At 38.4% G+C, this 22,235-nt stretch overlaps 1 protein-coding gene across 1 annotated transcript in view; it reads left to right on the top strand.

Moving 5' to 3' along the window:
* Nucleotides 1-22,235, top strand: part of LOC126418443 (cap-specific mRNA (nucleoside-2'-O-)-methyltransferase 1) — a 273,835-nt gene that overhangs the window by 152,991 nt on the left and 98,609 nt on the right. Inside the window, exon 12 of the mRNA XM_050085206.1 lies at nt 17,197-17,384. Coding sequence (XP_049941163.1) covers nt 17,197-17,384 — 188 coding nt within the window. The remainder of the gene's footprint in view (nt 1-17,196; nt 17,385-22,235) is intronic.

Genomic DNA, 22,235 nt, shown 5'->3' with positions numbered 1-22,235 from the left:
AGAAATTTCTCCCATGAATTTAACTTTAGAGCTAGTGGCAGTTAACATTTCCTTGATCATTGTTAGAGTTTTATTATGTAGCCCGTGTTCTTTTAAAATTTGGGAAAGAGATTCACAACTAACTGAGTCGTAGGCTTATTTAAAATCCCCAAATGTACATACAATATTGTTGCTAGAAATCCTTTGGTGTCTAAGGATTAGTTTTAAATTAAGAATTTGCTCCTGACAGTATCTGTTTTGTGTAAAGCCTGCTTGGTATTCACCAGTTTTAGGTTCTAACTGTTCTTGGGTTCATTCAAGTAAACATTGTGAGAGAATTTTGTATGTGACTGGGAGAAGAGAGATTCCTCAGTAATTATTACCATTGGTTCTATCCCCTTTTTTTATGCAATGGATGAATTAGGGCAGTTTTCCAGTCCTCAGGTATTTTCTCAGTTGGCCAGATATGTCCTATTAGCTGAGTAATCTCCATAATTTGATTTCATCAGATTCTTCAGAGTTAGGGTTGGTGTTTTAGTTTGCTGTAGTTTGAACTAATTCACTGGTTCTGGTCAGTTTAATAGTTCTTCAAAATAATTAGCAAGTACCTGGTTAAGAGCCAAACTGCCATTTTCATTTTTTAAGCAAAGACTTTGAGGTTGATAACTGGTTAGTTTTGTTTTGAATGTTTTATAAAAGTTTCTTGTATTGTTCTTTTGGGAGTCTTTTTCAATTTCTAAAAGTTGAGCATTTTTGTAGTTTCCTTTAATGTGTCAGATTAATTTAGATGTTTCTTTTCTTATAGTTAGAAATGTGTGTGTATTTTCAGTTTTGTTACTATTCCGATTTTTGAATGCCTCATGCCTAGACTTAACTGCAATTTCACAGTTTATGTTCCGCCAAGGGTGCTTTTGTTTCTTTTGAAGTGGAATTAAACTTTGTGCTGTTTTGTTGAATTTTTCTTTTAGACTTTGCCAATTGTTGATTTTTTTGTCAAGTTTGCTTGTTAGAGTTGGTGTTATTTTAGCAGTGTAAATTTTGGGATAACATTTTCTGTTTTGAAGAGTTTGTGGGGTCATTCATGTTAAATAATGCTCAGAATCAATATCAGCCCCTTTCCTAACTTGGAAATTTAAAATTTATTTGTAGTTAGGGTATGAAATTGCTACATAAATGATTTGAAATTCCCCAATAAATGTATTGGGTGCCCACCAAGTTTTTTGTTTAGAAGGATTCTTCTTAAAATGTGTTGACATGATTTTTAGGTTAAAATTTTTGTGTGTTTCAATAAGTCTTTGGCCATTTTGGTTTGTCTATTTATGCACAGGAAATCCACTTACCTTTTTCTTATATTTCTTGTTTTTATATAATTGATTGAGCATTAAAATCACCCATTAAAATTTAACATAGTTTGAGGGAATTTTCGAGATGCTTTCTAACATTTCTCAAGCTTCATTCACTACTTCAGGTTTTTTTTAAGGTTCTCATCATTGACTGGTGTATGGACATTAATTAAAGTGTATGCTTTATTTGCACATTAAAGAGGAATTGTCATTAGTCTATTATTAATGGATGTTACCTCCATTATTGAATTTAAAATATTTTTGGAGACTGCAAAAGAAACTCCCAGATGTGCTTATTATTAGGTATTCTTTTATCAGTTTTACTTTTAACAATACAATAATTACAAAATCTATGGTGTTATTGTCTGTCATCCATTTTCTTGAAGTGCCAAAATTTGAATCTTGTGCTCTTTTAATGTATCTCCCAATTTATGAATTTCACTTGATTGCAAAATGACTGTTTAAGTGTTGAAAAAATGCATTTATTTTAGCTTTAAGATGGCCAGAGGACTGCGACTTCCTCTGTTGAATCACTTTGCATTTTAACCTGGCCACCCCAGAATCCGAAAGACCAGTTGCGCCAATAATGCTGACAGTGGATTGATCATTTGTGGTAATGTTGTGATTATCAAAATGCTCCATGATGATTGTACACGGAATCAGATGGACTTGAATAGACTCATTGAGTGAACTCATAGTATTGAGACAGAAACGGTTAGTTCCAAAACATAAATTTCAGCTGCACCACTGACGAACAGACACTGACCACTTTGTCGCTTGCTACAAGATGGACACAAAGTGGATTTGGTTTTGTTTTGTCTTGGTTTAGGACTGCTTATTCTGTGTTCGCAGCTCTCCACCATATCTGATAGAATGTTCATTATTTCTGGACTTGATTAATATATTATAACATTGCTTAATATATTATGTATTTGAGCACAACCACTACCCTACTCTACTATCCACCCAAATTGCAATTCTGCACATGACCTTTCAGACGTATTTGTTACAGCACTTCCATTCATTTGTCGAAAATCTTAAATCTCCGAAACTTCTTCACTGGTTGGTCTGAAATTTTGACATAACATTGTATTTGAATATGCACGAGTTTTTATATACCTACTGGGGCACCATCTTATCTGTTATCTATATGAAGCTGAGCACATATGTGTATCTGTATCTGGACTGATTTCAATCAAATCTTGTACATAAACAGCTGGCCTCTTGATTGTTAGCATTTTGGGGTTTATCACCCCATAGACACAAAAGGAGAAGATATGCAGCCAAAAACTTTTTTTCTGGCCTATGGCATATAGACTGCCATGGGTGACAGGCATGTCCGTTGGAAACAGTAATAGCCTGCCAAGTAAAGGGGAAACGCTATCACCAGAAAATCTCGAAAGTTCATAACAAATTTACTTTAAATTTTTTCATGCTACTCTAATAAACATTTGGATGGGCATAGTGTCTCTCTCTACCCCCCCTCTCTCTAACCCCCTTCCCCCCTCCCCCCCTCTCTCTGACCCCCTTCCCCCCTCCCCCCCCCTCTCTCTCTCTCCCCCCCCCCCCTCTCTCTCCCCCCCTCTCACCCACCTCTCTCTCTCTCTCTCTCTCTCTCTCTCTCTCTCTCTCTCTCTCCACACTAAGCTTTTGGCCAAAGCCTAGCCCACTGTAGTTGAGCTTGAGCTGCTGGAGATAGTGGTCATATGTGTGTGAGGTATGCCTTCTTGTCTTGTGTGAAATTGTGTGTATTTTCCTTTTTTTCTGTATAAGGCTTTGGCTGAAAGCTTATAGTGTAACAGTCTTTTTTGTTGTGCCTGTCTGGAACTCAGTGTGTCATGTTTATGGTGAGTAGCAATCTATCCATTTCACAATTTCCGATATTCCAATCTGGACTTCTCATTGTTCAGATATTAAAAATGATGTATAATTCAATTACTCTATGTGCCTGTTGGTAGTACAAAAAATTTTGCCTCCTTAAGGTAACTACTAGTCAGCAGTGCAATCATATAATCTTATAGAACATTAACATAGGTAATAGTTAAATGGTTGCTAATGTCAATTCCCCTGCCTCCTCATTGCCCTTATCAACACAGCTATCAGCCTTTTTTTCCTCTGCATGTACATTTCTCCTAGCCTTTCATATTTTTATATCTTGGTAGTCTTGCTAAATGTGGGACATGAGATGAAATCTGTCAAATGCTCATAGTTGCTGGTACATCCAGTGTTTGGGACAGTGTTTGTAAGGAGGCAACTGAAATTAGATTGGCAGCCAATTTGATTAATAGAGATGACATTGAACCCTGTACTATCTTTGTTGTAGCTGGCAGTGTTCTTTGGTGTAGTTGGTCCATGTGTTTGAGAAGGATAGTTTTTGCTTTTAGTACATCACTGACATCAATGTTCTGCTAAGGGTGGTGCTCAAATGTAACAGAAATATCTACTGAATAGGCTGAATATACTTGCTAGAAATATGTTACTCAAGTATTAGGATCAGCTGTCTGTAATTGTCTTCTAATTTGCCAATTATTCAGATCATCAAGAGTGAAACTTTTTGTACTCTCATTTTGCTTTCTGTTGATGAGACTTCTGACAACAATGTAAGGTGGACTTGTAATATGGTAGTTGAGAGAAACTGAATGAAAGTGAATCTTAATTCTTAACTGTTTTTTGTGGCTTTAGGGCAACCACACAACAGCTGCTAGAACTGTCCACATAAATTACTTCTTTGTGATTGATGTGGAACTATTAGCAAAATTGACCATAGTGAAATTATTTGCCAAGGAAAATCACCGAACAGCTGTACATTTTGAGAAGTTGTTTTATTTTATTTTGACAACCAGTTTCAGCCTTTCAATATGCCATCCTGAGGCCCCATATGCATGTCATGTGAAGATATTCCGATCCATTGATACTTGCATGCTTTAACTGTCAGTCTCTGTATACCATGAATTCATCACTCGAGTGCTTCCTTCAAAGACTAGACAACAACTCTGGTGAATTTGTCCTCAAAGCACATTCAGTGGAAACAACCCTTAGTAAATAAGGAATTTTGCACATTTTCAGTAAGGAAGACATACTGATTATAATATATCTTTTCTTGATAGGGAACACATAGGACATCTTTTACAAATGAAAGAAGTGCATTATATAACTTTAAAAATTGGCTACTATGAAGGAATGAGAGTTTGTACCTTTTGCACTTTTGAACTGCCATGTTTTTCATAATAAATTTACTTCCTTTTCCAGGCAACTGACTTAACGATTGAACACAATAAGTATTAAATTAGAATACTGTAGTGTTAGGTAGTCTTGTTGATTTATATATAAAAGAATGAAATATTGCATAACTCGTGACAGCTTACATCTTTTTTAATTACATCTTGATCATTTAAAATTGTTGAGAATGTTTTAGAATATATTTAGTTACCATAACACATTGTTAATTTAGTTTCCTTCATTTCACACTTTAACTTTAAAAAGTAAAACTTTTGATATATGAAAATTCCAGGATATAAGTTACCAACAAAAAATAATGACAGACAACGACTTGCCTACATAAACAGAGGCTACAAAAGTCATGGGATAGCGATATGCACATATACAGATGGTGGTAGTATTGCATCCACAACATATAAAAGGACAGTGCATTAACGGAACTGTAATTTGTACTCAGAGGATCCATATAAAAAGATTTCTAACGTTGTTATAGTAACATGATGGGAATTAACAGACTTTGAATTCAGAATGGTAGTTGGAGTTAGCCACATGGGACATTACATTTTGGAAATCATTAGGGAATTCAATATTCTGAAATCCACATTGTCAAGAGTGTGCCAAGAACACCAAATTTCAGGCATTACCTCTCATCACGGACAACGCAGTGGCCAATGGCCTTCACTTAATGAGTAGAGCAGTCGTGTTTGCATAGAGTTATCAGTGCTAACAGATAATCAACACTTTGAAATAAAAGCAGAAATCAATGTCAGACATACGATGAATATATCCGTTAGCACAACGCAGCAAAATTTGGTGTTAATGGGCTATGGAGCAGACAACCGATGTGAGTGCCTTTGCTAATGGTATGACATTGCCTGCAGTGCATCTCCTGGGATCATGACCATATTCAGCTCAACACTAGATGACTAGGAAACTGTGGTCTGGTCCAATAAGTCCTGATTTTAATTGGTAAGAGCTAATGGTACCACAGGTCGCTAATGGTGGCACAGGCCCCACAAAGCCATGGACACGAGTTGTCATCAAGGCACAGAATAAGGTAGTGGTGGCTCCGTATGGTGGCGGCTGCATTTCATGGAATGGACTGGGCTCGCTGTTCCAATTGAACTGATCATTGACTAGACATGGTTATATTTGGCTACTTGCAGAACATTTACAGCCCTTCATAGACTTCATGTTCCCAAAAAACGATGTAATTTTTATGGATGACAATTACAGCCCTTCATAGACTTCATGTTCCCAAAAAACGATGTAATTTTTATGGATGACAATGTGCCATGTCACTGGGCCACAATTGTTCAGAGTTGTTTTGAAGAACTAGTTAGAGCGAATGAATTGGCCAGCCAGATCACTCAACATCAATTCCACTGAACATTTATGAGACATCTAGAGATCATTTCTTGCAGAAAATCCTGCACCAGCCACACTTTCGCATTTATGGATGGTTATAAAGGCAGCATTGCTCACTATTTCTGCAGGGTAATACATGTCACATTGAGTTTCTGCACTATGCTGGGCAAAGGGAATTCCAACATCATATTAGGAGGTATCCCAATGACTTTTGTCACCTCATTGTACAAATGATGGGTTGTGCACAGATATCCTCAAAGACTAAATTTTGAGGCTCCAACACACACAAACACACACACACACACACACACACACACACACACACACACACACACACACACACGCGCACGCGCACACACACACACACTTTCTCTCTATCTCTCTCTCTCTCCCTCCCTCCCTCCCTCCCTCCCTCTCTCGTGCCCCCTCCCTTTCCCACTCCTTCTCTGTTTGTCTGTCTGTCTCTCATTTATGGATGGTTATAAAGGCAGCATTGCTCACTATTTCTGCAGGGTAATACATGTCACATTGAGTTTCTGCACTATGCTGGGCAAAGGGAATTCCAACATCATATTAGGAGGTATCCCAATGACTTTTGTCACCTCATTGTACAAATGATGGGTTGTGCACAGATATCCTCAAAGACTAAATTTTGAGGCTCCAACACACACAAACACACACACACACACACAAACACAAACACACACACTCCCTCCCTCCCTCCCTCCCTCCCTCCCTCCCTCCCTCCCTCCCTCCCTCCCTCCCTCCCTCTCTCGTGCCCCCTCCCTTACCCACTCCTTCTCTGTTTGTCTGTCTGTCTCTCTCTTTCAGAGTTCAGAGAGAGAGTGAGGGAGAGATCATCTGGCCTAATTGCGCACTTATTTAGCTGTACTGACTGCTCAAGAATGGGGTTAGGAGGAGGCGGGGAGGGTGTAAGGTCAGGGGGAGTGTACACGACTCACAACTGAGTGAATAGATGAAGCATTGGATTGTTGAAAGACACACAGAAAATAATGGAAACTTTTGTAGCTTTCAGACAAGTTCTTTAATGCGCTATAGTACACACATACGCTCAGAGTCAGCTGTCTCCCTTACTCCTCAATTATTTGCATTCTGCTAGAACTTTCCTTACTATAGTTTTAAAACACAGCATTTGATGAGATTGCCTGCATGCTGCCCACTCAGATAGTCAAGAGTTTTAATGTGCTGCTTCTGTGGCATGGGGAAAGTGAGCCCATCCTGGCTCAAATATGCTTCACAGTTTAACGTTAAGGGTAACATTAAGGGCTGGTGAGACAGCCAGCCTGTATGTCGTGTTTAGGAAGTTTACCACATACTGCTATTTAAAAACCGGGCTGGTACCCATGTTCCACCTGAGATACATACTCTGCAAACATTTAGAAAACATTCTCATACCTACATATGTGATTAACTCTGGATACAGACAGGTAGGGTGGGTGGGGGTGGAGGGTGAATAAGAGACTGATGAGTTAGGATGTTCGGTCTCTTTGAACCCTTCATCAGCCTATACTTCCAAAGGGTATCTTTGCCTTCATCCACTTGTGAAGAATTTTTCCTTATAATATCTGTCAACTTGATAATGATGTGTAATTTTCAAAGTGGTTTAACAAATCCAGAGATCTAATGTAACCATATGATGGGGAAGTCTATTATATAGTTACTCATCAACTGAAGGTTCATTTTGTTTCAGCATGATGAAATACTATGTTTTTAAGATATTTTTCATGATATTTATAAGAAGCAAAGTTAACCACCTGCAAATCTACATTGCTTGCTTTTTTAAGTGTCTTTTAGCTTTGTTGTTATTGCTTGAGGCCATCAGATTGGAGAATATAGGGTATGCATGTTGCAAGTGTTGGACAAAACAGTGCAGGAGTAAATAGAGGCCATCCTGGAACCATTAAATTTAAATCCCCACTTGACTAATCTAGACTTGTGAAAATATTTCTACACAAATACCAGCTGAATACCCGACGTTGTCCGGGTATGTATTTATTCTGCAGTCTTCTGTTAGTCCATCTCCTACTTCCCCCCCCCCCCCCCCTTATCTCTATCAGTCTCCTCCCCCATCACTTCTTTGTTGATCTTCTCTGCCACCTCAATCACTTCTTTGTTGATCTTCTCTGCCACCTCAATCTGTCCACCTCCTCCACCACCTGCTCTCTGTTCATCTCCTCCTGCCCCTCTCTCTGTCCATCTCTTCCACCCCTTTTTCTGTCCATCTCCTCGTCTCCCATCTTTCTGTCCACCTTCTGATCTTCCCCTTCTTTGTCCACTTCCTCCTCCCTCTCTGCCTGTTCATTTCCTCCTCCTTCATCCCTTTGCCTATCACTTCCTTCCCCTGTCTCTGTCCATCTCCTACTGTGCCCTCTCACTGTCCATTTCCCCCTCCCTCTCTCATCATTACATCTTCCCCTCCCCTTCCCTTCGCCCCCTCCTCAGAAGTGCTGCATTCTTCGAGGGCTGGGCTTCCTACATTTTGTGTTGATTTATAACTTTAATACTTGTCAGATATTAGCAGCACATTTGGACTCATTCTTGTTGCCCTTTACAGATGATAGTTTCCATATACTTATTAGTTTTTAAGCAGGGTCTTCTATTATCAACCTCAGTACATGTATCCTATGCCATCTTTTTGAGCTCACAGTTCCAGCATACTCTAGATGGCTTGCGGCAGGTCTGATTGTTCCCTCTGTCTGTTCATCTCCTCCTCCCCCTATCTGGGTCCATCTCCCCCCTCCCCCCCCCCCCTGCAATCTGTCTTCATGTCCTCCTTCCCTCCCTCTCTGTCTGTCCATCTTCTTCTCCTCCTCCCTTCTCTCTCTACTTTATCACACTCAACCCAATAGGAGGCTGGAAGTTCTCACCCCACATTATTTCTTTCCACATTGTAACTAATAAGTGATCCAAATCTGGTTGAATTCATTCCAGGGGCTTTGGATGAGCTTTTCAACACAGATGTACCCTTGCACACGTCAGATATATTTCACATATATTTAACGTATTTTGTATATATTTGTATACGTATTTCACCTGTATCTCTTGCGAATTTTGCCCTGCAGTTTCATTTTCACACAACTCAATGTTTGTGATGTTGTGTCTCCTGAACTATGTGCTGCACAATGAAATAATTTTGCATGTACATCCAATGGTATATGTAGTTATTCTCTGTGAAGTCTGTTGTGAATAGAGTTAGTAGAAAAGAGTAATAAATTAATGCAGCAGTTTTCACGCATCTCATTGTTAACGATCTCCTGAACTATGTGTAATACAGTGATATATTTTCGTAGACACATTCAGCGGCACATGTGGTTACTGTATGCGAAATGCATTGCGAATAGAATTAGTAGTAAAGAAGAAATACATGAAAACATCATACATGATGCTGCAGTTTTTAGTGCACCTCAGTATTTGATATCTTATCCCCTAAACTACAGTGATATATTTTTATAGTCACATTCAGTGGCAGATGTGGATAGTGTCTGGAGAAAGTGTTGCAAATGAAGTTAGTAGCAGTGAAATAATAAAGTTAAGTGTCTTGCATGATTCGGTAGTTTTTAACACATCCTATTTCCTGAATTTTGTGTTGTATAATGATACAATTTCTCTGGTACATTCAGTGGTAGACATGAATGCTGTCTGCAAAATGCATCATGAAAACAGTTGATAGTAAAGAAATAATAAATTAAAATGTCATGCTTCACACGGCAGTCTTGCGCATGAATAGCAAAAATGAAGTAAGTGATGATTTTTTTTCCTTTCAACATTTTGAGGGGTTTGTCAGTGAGAAGTAGTTTCGTAAATGTTTGAAATTATGTGTTAGGTTTGTTGCAAAGTCTCTTAAGTGCTCCCATTCACAAATGCTGGGTGGGTATTGGTGCATCATGTACTACACTGCTTTTTCACCCACACCCCTTTGATCGATAGGTGGTTCTTACATCCACAACAATGATTTCAAGACAGTAATTGACTGTGCACTAAGTTTGGTTTAAATCAGTCCAGTGGTTTTGAAGATGTGGAACACAGTAAATATATAAGTGCAACCATTTTTATAATATGTATGGATACTCTTGGGGTGTGCTAACCTTATGTTGTAATGGTCTTCAGTTGAAAGATTGGTTTGAAGTAGCTCTCCATGCTAGTCTGACCAATGAAAGCCTCTTCATCTCTGCATAACTACCACACCCACATCTATATGAAGCTGCTTACAATATTCAAGCTTTGGTCTCCCTCTACAGTTTGTACTCCCCCCCCCCTCCCCCACCCTTCCCCCCAATCACACATCACACACATTGTTTTATTACCGGACTGATGATTCCTTGATACCTCAAGATGTGTCCTATCTTCCGATGCCTTCTTTCAGTCAAGTTGTGCCATAAATTTCTATTTTCTCCAATTTGATTCACTATCTCTTCATGTGTTATTTGATCTACCCATTTAATGCTTAGCATTCTTCTGTAGCACTGATTTTCAAAAGCTTCTGTTCTCTTTAGTTTGCACTGCTTATCATACACAATTCAGTTCCTTACAAGGTTACACTCAAACAAATACTTCAAGACTTTCTAATACTTGTGTTAATATTAGATACAAACAAATTCATCTTTTTCAAAAATGCTTTTCTTACTATTGCCATTCTGCATTTTACATCTGCTCTACTTTGGCCATCATCAGTTATTTTACTACCCAAATTACAAAACCTCTCTACTACTTTATGTTTTTCGTTTTTTTTATCTGATTCCCTCCAGATCAACTGATTTAATTCAGTTACACTGAATTACTCTTTTTATCCTTTCATTGGCATTCATCTTATTAGCTCTTTTCAAGACACTATCCATCCTGTTCAACTGCTGTTCCTAATCCTTTGCTGTCTCTGACAAATTGACAAACCTTGAAGTTTGTAGTTCTTCTCCATGAACTTTAATTGCTTTCTCAAATTTCTCCTTGATTTCCATTACTGCTTGCTCAGTGTTCATCTTGAATAACATTGGGGATAGACTACACCAATTTCTTTCTCCCTTCTCAACTGCAGCTTCCCTTTCATGTTCTTCGAATGTTATAACTGCAGTCTGGTTTCTGTACAGGTTGTAAATAATTGTTCACTGTCTGTATCACTGCTATATTCAGAATTTCAAAAACTCTAGTCATGTCAACCTTGTCAATAACTTACTCTAAATCTACAAGTACTATAAACATCGTATTGCCGTTCTTCAACCTATATTATAGGATAAGTCTTAGGGTAAGTATTTCCTCACGTGTTCCCACATTTGTCCAGAACCAAAACTGATCTTCCCTCAGATTGACTTCCACCAGTATTTCCATAATTTTGCAAATAGTCCATGTCAATATTTTGCAGCCCAAGACTCATTAAACTGATAGGTCAGTAGTATTCACATCTGTCAGCTACTGCCTTCTTTGGAATTTGAATCATTGCATTTTTCTTGGAGTCTGACAGTATTTCACCTGTTTCACAAATCTTGCTCATCAGGTAGAATAATTTTGTCATAGCTGGCTCTCCCAAGGATATGAATAATTGTGAGGGAATGTGCACTGTGAAATTATTCATGTAGTATCATATCTCCCATCTCATCTTCACCTACTTCCTCTTCTCATTCTGTAACATTGTCCTCAAGTTAATTTCCCATATTTAGTGTCCCTGTATATTCCTTCCTTCTTTTAGCTTTCCCATCTCTGCTTGTTACTGGCTTTCCATCTAACATATTGACATTCATACAGCTGTTCTTCATTTCTCCAAATGTTTCTTTAATTTGCCTACAGGCTGTATCTATCTTTCCTCTAGTTACGCATTCTCATACAGCCTTGTATTGTTCCTGTAGCCAGTCCTGCTTAACCATTCAGCAGTTACTGTCAGTCTCATTTCTAAGACATCTGTGTGCCCTTTCACTTTCTTCATGTGCTGTTCTTTTTTCTCCTCTCAACAGTTAAATTTAGTATCTCCTGTATCATTCAGGACTTTTCATTAGACCTTGCCTTTTTACCTATGTGATCCTCTGCTGCCTTTCCTATTTTATCTCACAAAGCTACCCATTTGTTTTCTACTTTATTCCTTTCCCCCATTTTAGTCCAACATTGTGTGATGCATTCTCTGAAACACTTAGCAACCTCTGGTTTCTTAAGTTTATCCAGGTCTCATCTCACTAATTTCCTACCTTTTTACAATTCTTTAGTTTCAGTCTGCAGTTCATAACCTGTAAGTTATGGTCCAAGTCCACATCTGCCCATGGAAAAATGTTACAGGTCAAAATCTGGTTTCAAAGTCCCTGTCTTGCCTCAGTATTATCAATTTCACCACACTTCACTAATTCCCGCTATATATAACTTCAGGCTATTGATTTCCATTTTTAAATCTTCTAACCTACCTACCTATTGAATAGAACTGGGGAGAAGAGGAGCTTGCGGCACAACTTGACTAGAAGAAGGGATCGGTTGGTAGGACATGTTCTGAGACATCGAGGGATCACCAATTTAGTATTGGAGGGCAGCGTGGAGGGTAAAAATTGTAGAGGGAGACCAAGAGATGAATACATGAAGCAGATTCAGAAGGATGTAGGCTGCAATAGGTAGGGAGATGAAGAAGCTTACACAGGATAGAGTAGCATGGAGAGCTGCATCAAACCAGTCTCAGGACTGAAGACCACAACAACAACAACAACAACAACAACAACCTACCTACCAAATTAAGGAATATAACATTCCATGCTCTGACCCGTAGAATGTCAGTTTTGCTTCTCCTGATTATGACATCTTTGACAGTAATCCACACTTCAAGATCTGAATGGAAGACCATTTTACCTATAAGAAGTGCTCAAAATCCTCGAACTTTGGCCTCTTACATGTCAACTAATCTCGCCTTTGTGATGTGGAAGTGTATCATTTTTTCATTACTTTGCATTTTCTCAAGGAAATTAAGTGCTCCATGCACTGTTCCTTCATACTTAACACTGCATTTCTTCATCTTACCCTCCAACTTTTTCTACCCAGCTGCATACTTTTCATGATGATGACATCTAGACAGTTCGATACATGTTTCAAGTTGTTTTTCACAAATTGTTTCTTTGTTAAGGATATCTTTTTTATCTCATTATGCGGTGCTTATACTCTCAGAGAGAGTCTTCAGTCCTTGAAAATACAGTGTGAAAATTTTCTTTTTAGTTCCGTACTACTTTTGGTATAAGTGCATTAACCATTTACTCCTCTGTGACTTTGGCTTTCTTAAATGCATGAAAATGGTGCCCTTCCATTTCATTGTAACACCAATGCAGCCATCATAATTTTGCATTATGTGTCCTATTCATGCAGCAGACTGTGCAGCATATTGGACATTGTGTTGACCACAACAGCATGGAACTTACAAAACTATGTTCAAGGATGAAGGTTAGTCAGTAGTGACAAGTGACAGTCTATTACACACTGAGGTGACAAAAGTCGTGGGGTAGCTCCTGATATTGTGCTGTACCTCCTTTTGCCTGGCATAGTGCAGCAGCTCAACATGGTGTGGGCTCAACAAGTCGTTGGAAGTCCCCTGCATAAATATTGGGCCGTGCAGCCTCTCTATTCATACATAATTGTGAAAGTGTTGCCAGTGCAGGATTTTGTACATGAACTGATCTTTTGATTATGTCCCATAAAAGTTCGATGGGGTTTATGTTGGGTGGTCTGGGTGCCCAAATCATTCACTCAAACTGTCCACAATGTTCTTCAAGCCAATTGCAAATAATTGTGTCCCAGTGACATGGCAAATTGTCATCCATAGATGTTGACAACTTGGGTCCATGGCTTTGTGGGGTGTGCAACACACTTGAACCCTACCATCCACTCTTACCAGCTGAAATTGGGATTCATCTGATCAGGCCATGGTTTTCTAGGCATCTAGTAGCCAGATGATACGTCACGAGCCCAGCGGACATGCTGTGGGCTATGTTGTACTGTTAGCAAAGGCACTCATGTCAGTCTTTTGCTGCTATAGCCCATTAACGCACAATTTCACCACACAGCCCTAACGGTATATCTGTCATATGCCCCACATTGTTTCTGTGGTTAATTCCTGCAGTGTAGCTTGTCTATTAGCACTGACAACTGTACACAAATGCCACTGCTCTCAGTCTTTAAGTGAAGGCTGTTGGACACTGCATAGTCTGTGGTGAAAGATAATGTCTGAAATTTGGCACACTCCTGGCAGTGTGGATCTCAGAGTATTGAATTCCCTAATGATTTCCGAAATGGGAAGTCTCAAGCATCTAGCTCCAGCTACCATTCTGTGATCAAAGTCTTGTTAATTCTCAGCCATCATCACATCGGAAACCTTTTCACATCACTTACCTGAGTACAAATGACAGTTCCACCAATGCACTGCCCTTTTATACGAGAGCTATCCACAAAGTACATTACGTTTTGGAATTAAAAATAAATAAAGTATTGGAAATTTTTTTTATTATATACAGATGAAAGCCACACTTAAATGCTACTTTTCTACATAGTTGCCATTTAAATTAAGGCACTTACCATAGCGATGGATGAGCTTGGAAATTCTTTCGTCGTAAAATTCGGCCGCCTGCGCCTTCAACCACGTGGCGACTGTCTTTTGGGACAGAAAAGGTGTGATTTTTGTGGATTTCCTGGAAAGAGGCACTACAATAAACTCTCAAAAGTATTGCCAAACTCTGCACAACCTCAGAAGAGCAATACAAAACAAGCGCAGGGGAAAGTTGGGCTCAAAGATCTCGCTGATTCACGACAACACCTGGGCCCACACAGCAAATGTCACTCATGAAGTTCTCGAATCTTTTAAGTGGGAGTTGTTTCCTCATCCGCCGTACAGTCCCGACCTGGCACCGAGCGACTTCCACTTATTCCCAGCAATGAAGAAGTGGTTGGCTATGCAGCGTTTTGATAGTTACGCACAGCTTCAAGAAGAGGTAACCACGTGGTTGAAGGCGCAGGCGGCCGAATTTTACGACGAAGTAATTTGCAAGCTCGTCCATCGCTACGATAAGTGCCTTAATTTAAATGGCAACTATGTAGAAAAGTAGTATTTAAGTGTGGCTTTCATCTGCATATAATAAAAAAAATTTCCAATACTTTATTTATTTTTAATTCCAAAACGTAATGTACTTTGTGGATAGCCCTCATATATTGTGTACATGATACTACTACCCTCTTTATATGTGCATATCTCTATCCCATGACTTTTGTCAGATCTACATCTTCATCTATACTCTGCAAACCATTATGAAGTGCATGAGAGGGTACATGCCATTACCAGTTATTATATTAGGGTTTCTTCCATTCCATTCATGTATGGATCACGGGAAGAATGATTGTTTGAATGCCTCTATATATGCAGTAATTATTCTGATCTTATCCTCATGAGCCCTCTGTGAGCGATACATTGTCAGTTGTAGTAATTCCTACAGTCATCATTTAAAGCCTGTTCTTGAAACTTTGTTAAAAGACTTTCTCAGGATAGCTTACATCTATCTTCAAGTGTCTTCCAGTTCATCTCCTTCAGTATCTCTGTTACCTCCTCCCATGGATCAAAGAAACCGTGATCATTCATACTGTACTTCTCTGCATACCTTCAGTATCCCCTGTTAGTCCTATTTGATACAGATACCACTCATTTGATCAATGTTCTAGAACCGTTCAGTATTCTAGAACCAGTCACCCGAGTGGTTTGTAAACAGTGTCCTTGATCATTCATACTGTACTTCTCTGTATACCTCCAGTATCCCCTGTTAGTCCTATTTGATACAGATACCACTCATTTGATCAATGTTCTAGAACCATTCAGTATTCTAGAACCAGTCACCCGAGTGGTTTGTAAACAGTGTCCTTTGTAGCCTGACTGCATTTCCCAGTGTTCTACCAATAAACCAAAGTCTACTACCTGCTTTACCTCACCTTGATGTATAAAATGGTGGTTGATTGACTTATTACAACAGCTGCACCATTTGAACTGACTCACGTGAAACTTGTGCTTGTGTGAATTCTGGTGTGGCAGTCTTCTCCTGTACCAGTGAGTCCCATGTTACTTAATCATTCTCATCCCGTATTGCTGCTTATTCTTCATCTTTCCACATTACTATGACTGTTAACTGTTTATTCTGTCTCTACTTGCACTGGCATGCTACTTTTTTTCCTTGTTGTGTCTTGCTCAGTCATTTTTTCCCCATACCAGTTTCCTCATTTTCCTTCTCTCTTTCATATTCTTTCAGATTTCTTTTGTTATCTCCTCTATTAATGTTGCCACCATTTTACTAATCGTTCTTTCATACCTGTATGTACTCTTTCCATCTTCCTTTATTGCTCCGAAAGTGAGGTGTAGTGGTGATGAAACATTGAACGGACATATGGGAGAAGTCACATTGAAATGCTGCTTTCAAAATTTTTGCAGTTCATTTGTCACGTGGATGAGATACTGAAAGATGAAAGATTAGATGATTCTTTGCTTCTTACCAAGGTTGGTGTTAGGGGCTTCATTGCCATCAGAATGTTAAACACACTACAGAGACAGTCCACCATCCATTATCTTTTCCTGTATAGCTGTTACAGCTCATCTTCCTTCTCTGACTTTATTTTACTACTGTGAATTGAGTCCATATCCTTTTTTTTTTTTTTTTTTTTTTTTTTTTTTTTTTTTTTTTTTTTTTTTTTTTTTTTTTAAAAATCTATCTGTACGATTAAGATAAAGTGAAAAGCTATGAGATGAAATCAAGTGGGTAAAAGGCCCATAGCCAAGCTGGACAGAAACTTAGACCTGATTGAGCAGCAAAAAATTTCACATGTGAATCTTCAGATTTGAATGCATTTGTTTATCCATATTATTTCTGTTCAGTGCTTTTAAATTCCTTATTGATGTTAATGTATGTTGTTTTTATCTATAATTTTTTTTTGTAACCCAGTTCAGTTTCTTCACACTAACATACTTTTTGTTACTCATTGTTCCACTTCATTTTTTGGCTTAACAGTCATTCTCTGTTACATGTTTTGTTCTCACTACTTTGTTTTTGCTGTTTCTTCCTTGTGTTTTTATTTAAATACTCATAGATTTGATGTAGCTCAAACTATTTCCACAAGAGTACACAACAAAATTATGTAAAGATAGTTGTTACCATAATATACTCTTTTAGGGATGATTTCATTGTACATTATACATATTTTTGCTTTTGGTTCAGATATTTACTTATGATGGAAAAAAGTTACATAAAAAGTGAATGTGTGTGTCTAAGGCAGATGAAACATTTTGCAGCATTGGTGAACGCCAGGTTGTTAATCTGGTGAAGATAGCTGCATTTTGCCGGGACACTAATTTGACAGAAAGTCGTCAGTCAGACATTCGACGAGAGTGCCTGCGTTACTGGGACATCCCAGATAAATCAAGAACAGCACCACCTTTTGTTAGTCCCAGCATTAAGTGTGAAGAACTACTGAAAAAAGGTGCTTTATCATTTTTAAAGGAATTCTATCTCTTTTTTACCTTTTGGTCCCTATTAATTCCTTTGTTTCAATTATTCATATTAAAGGGCAACGTATATCTCTTTGTCTCATGTAGTTTTAAATGCTTGAATTTCTTTAGATCAATGAAACTCTTTACAAGTAACACTTTTGATAAGAAGCCTCTATAAAAGTGGCTCATATGAATGTAACACATTGCATTTGTGGTTAGTGTCACAAAGTTAATAAGAAGGTGTTGTTGCAGAGGAAATTTACAGGAAAAGCCACGAAAAATGAGTAGTGCTTCACATGTTGGATTAAACTGCAGCAAAAATACCCTTTTTTTTGTTGTAAAGTGTATAATGTGCAGGCACTCTTTTAGTTCAGTGATCACTGTAAAATATGCTGTTTGCAGGGAATCCTAACTGTCCTAAATAAGTGACAGCATTTATGGAACACAACTTGCTGGTGAAAGGCTGAGGAGCATATACATTATACATACATATCATAAACAGTATATGCACAGATCTGGAAAGTAAGTTTGACTCCACTGTAGAAAGAAGAGAGACAGTACATTCTTCATTTGGATTCATGATTTTCTCAGACAAGACCAAAAGATATAAGGAAAAGGGGCTTCCAAATAGCGACCTAATTGTTTTAATTAAAAAGAGAAGAAGTTAAGAATACTGCACTGAATTAATACTTCTCTGGTCAAGAAATTTTGTATCAAATTTATCAGCCCAGAAAAGAATTCTGGTGTATATCTTTTTGCATCACAGTCTGTAATCCATCAATTTCTAGAATTACAGTTGTAATATTATTACTTTTTCTGCTAGAACACAGATTTACTTTTACAGGCGAATTTATCAGTGCAGTTCCTGTGGAATTATGTTTCTTTCTTCTAGGAGCCATTAATTTCTTGTCTAGTAAAATTACTTTTCTGAAATTTATAGAAGGGAATTGTATTTTGCAGTTAGCCGCTCATTAGTTTTTTCTTTTTGTTTATTTTCATATTTGTTACATTGACTCTTTCCCTTGTATTCCTTTACTCCTTAGCTAAGTGTTACAGCTCCTGACATCATTATTCTTCACTTTGGTATAAGTCAATAATTTTAATTATTAATAACTGTGATATGGCAAGACAGTGGTACAATAAAATAGGTCAGTAAAAATGTGCTGTTGCAAATACCAGAGCCCCAAAGTGTAATTTGATGGGTATAGTCTCGCTTCCCGACAGAGAGAGATTTTCGAGGAACATAAGGTTAAACTTGTCCATAAGAGTATAGAGTTAGGCTTGCTTCATCAAAGCCCATCAAAATAGTTGACCGAGGCAGTTTGTTTGCAGTGTGTCTAATGAACAACAAAATGATGCAGACTGTCAACCCAGAATTCATTGTGTGTTTGTGTCATTATCACAAAACATTGTAGTATCCACTGAGATTGGGCAGATAAACACTATGCATGGAAGCACAATTTAGTCTCCCACAAATTGCACTGTAGTTTTAACTCTGGCAATCCAAATATTTATGCAAAAACATTAAATAACTTTGCATTTGTGGACAGAACATCTTGATATCAGGATGGTGGACTGATGACAAGGACAGGATTCGGCATTAATAATTGTATGAGCCTCCACCTAACCAAAAACAGTTCTTTGTCAATCTGAAAGTTTGGTTATGAGATCATTTATACTTTTGTCCTGCCATGTTCTATTCTTTTCTCTTTATGGGTGACAGTGTGTGTTTTCTTAGAATTCAAATGCTGGATTACATATACAAGATTGAAGGCATTCAGTGAATTTGGTTACAGGCATGTTCACACATGAATCCCATTGAACATAATTTGAGCTAATGCTATACCAGCCCTCCAGTGACAGCTGTGAGGCTGCAGTTTCTTCTTTTCAGGTTTCTACAGTAGTATTATGGAATTTCTGGTACATGCATGAGAAGTAGTGTTGGCCAGTGTCTGTTGTTGTTGTTGTGGTCTTCAGTCCTGAGATTGGTTTGATGCAGCTCTCCATGCTACTCTACCCTGTACAAGCTTCTTCATCTCCCAGTACCTACTGCAACCTACATCCTTCTGAATCTGCTTAGTGTATTCATCTCTTGGTCTCCTCTACGATTTTTACCCTCCACGCTGCCCTCCAATGCTAAATTTGTGCTCCCTTGATGCCTCAAAACATGTCCTACCAACCGATCTCTTCTTCTAGTCAAGTTGTGCCACAAACTTCTCTTCTCCCCAATCCTGTTCAATACCTCCTCATTAGTTATGTGATCTACCCACCTTATCTTCAGCATTCTTCTGTAGCACCACATTTCGAAAGCTTCATTTCTCTTCTTGTCCAAGCTAGTTATTGTCCATGTTTCACTTCCATACATGGCTACACTCCATACAAATACTTTCAGAAACGACTTCCTGACACTTAAATCTATACTCGATGTTAACAAATTTCTCTTCTTCAGAAACGCTTTCCTTGCCATTGCCAGTCTACATTTTATATCCTCTCTACTTCGACCATCATCAGTTATTTTACTCCCTAAATAGCAAAACTCCTTTACTACTTTAAGTGTCTCATTTCCTAATCTAATTTCCTCAGCATCACCCGACTTAATTAGACTACATTCCATTATCCTCGTTTTGCTTTTGTTGATGTTCATCTTATATCCTCCTTTCAAGACACTGTCCATTCTGTTCAACTGCTCTTCCAAGTCCTTTGCTGTCTCTGACAGAATTACAATGTCATCGGCGAACCTCAAAGTTTTTACTTCTTCTCCATGAATTTTAATACCTACTCTGAATTTTTCTTTTGTTTCCTTTACTGCTTGCTCAATATACAGATTGAATAACATCGCGGAGAGGCTACAACTCTGTCTCACTCCTTTCCCAACAACTGCTTCCCTTTCATGCCCCTCGACTCTTATAACTGCCATCTGGTTTCTGTACAAATTGTAAACAGCCTTTCACTCCCTATATTTTATCCCTGCCTCCTTCAGAATTTGAAAGAGAGTATTCCAGTTAACATTGTCAAAAGCTTTCTCTAAGTCTACAAATGCTAGAAATGTAGGTTTGCCTTTTCTTAATCTTTCTTCTAAGATAAGTCGTAAGGTTAGTATTGCCTCACGTGTTCCAACATTTCTACGGAATCCAAACTGATCTTCCCCGAGGTCCGCTTTTACCAGTTTTTCCATTCGTCTGTAAAGAATTCGCGTTAGTATTTTGCAGCTGTGACTTATTAAACTGATGGTTCGGTAATTTTCACATCTGTCAACACCTGCTTTCTTTGGGATTGGAATTATTATATTCTTCTTGAAGTCTGAGGGTATTTCGCCTGTCTCATACATCGTGCTCACCAGATGGTAGAGTTTTGTCATGACTGGCTCTCCCGAGGCCATCAGTAGTTCTAATGGAATGTTGTCTACTCCCGGGGCCTTGTTTCGACTCAGGTCTTTCAGTGCTCTGTCAAACTCTTCACGCAGTATCTTATCTCCCATTTCGTCTTCATCGACATCCTCTTCCTTTTCCATAATATTGTCCTCAAGTACATCGCCCTTGTATAAACCCTCTATATACTCCTTCCACCTTTCTGCCTTCCCTTCTTTGCTTAGAACTGGGTTGCCATCTGAGCTCTTGATATTCATAAAAGTGGTTCTCTTCTCTCCAAAGGTCTCTTTAATTTTCCTGTAGGCAGTATCTATCATACCCCTAGTGAGACAAGCCTCTACATCCTTACATTTGTCCTCTAGCCATCCCTGCTTAGCCATTTTGCACTTCCTGTCGATATCATTTTTGAGACGTTTGTATTCCTTTTTGCCTACTTCATTTAGTGCATTTTTATATTTTCTCCTTTCATCAATTAAATTCAATATTTCTTCTGTTACCCAAGGATTTCTATTAGCCCTCGTCTTTTTACCTACTTGATCGTCTGCTGCCTTCACCACTTCATCCCTCAGAGCTACCCATTCTTCTTCTACTGTATTTCTTTCCCCCATTCCTGTCAATTGTTCCCTTATGCTCTCCCTGAAACTCTCTACAACCTCTGGTTCTTTCAGTTTATCCAGGTCCCATCTCCTTAAATTCCTACCTTTTTGCAGTTTCTTCAGTTTCAGTCTGCAGCTCATAACCAATAGATTGTGGTCAGAATCCACATCTGCCCCAGGAAATGTCTTACAATTTAAAACCTAGTTCCTAAATCTCTGTCTTACCATTATATAATCTATCTGATACCTTTTAGTATCTCCAGGATTCTTCCAGGTATACAACCTTCTTTTATGATTCTTGAACCAAGTGTTAGCTATGATTAAGTTATGCTCTGTGCAAAATTCTACAAGGCGGCTTCCTCTTTCATTCCTTCCCCCCCAATCCATATTCACCTACTATGTTTCCTTCTCTCCCTTTTCCTACACTCGAATTCCAGTTACCCATGACTATTAAATTTTCGTCTCCCTTCACTGTCTGAATAATTTCTTTTATTTCATCATACATTTCTTCAATTTCTTTGTCATCTGCAGAGCTAGTTGGCATATAAACTTGTACTACTGCAGTAGGTGTGGGCTTCGTATGTATCTTGGCCGCAATAATACGTTCACTATTCTGTTTGTAGTAGCTTACCCGCATTCCTATTTTCCTTTTCATTATTAAACCTACTCCTGCATTACCCCTATTTGACTTTGTGTTTATAACCCTGTAGTCACCTGACCAGAGGTCTTGTTCCTCCTGCCTCCGAACTTCACTAATTCCCACTATATCTAACTTTAACCTATCCATTTCCCTTTTTAAATTTTCTAACCTACCTGCCCGATTAAGGGATCTGACATTCCACGCTCCGATCCGTAGAACGCCAGTTTTCTTTCTCCT

The sequence above is a fragment of the Schistocerca serialis genome, chromosome 9 (assembly GCF_023864345.2).
Source record: "Schistocerca serialis cubense isolate TAMUIC-IGC-003099 chromosome 9, iqSchSeri2.2, whole genome shotgun sequence".
Taxonomy (NCBI): Eukaryota; Metazoa; Arthropoda; class Insecta; order Orthoptera; family Acrididae; genus Schistocerca; species Schistocerca serialis.
The sequence above is the reverse complement of the archived record's forward strand: the minus strand, read 5'-3'. Positions and strand labels throughout refer to the sequence as shown.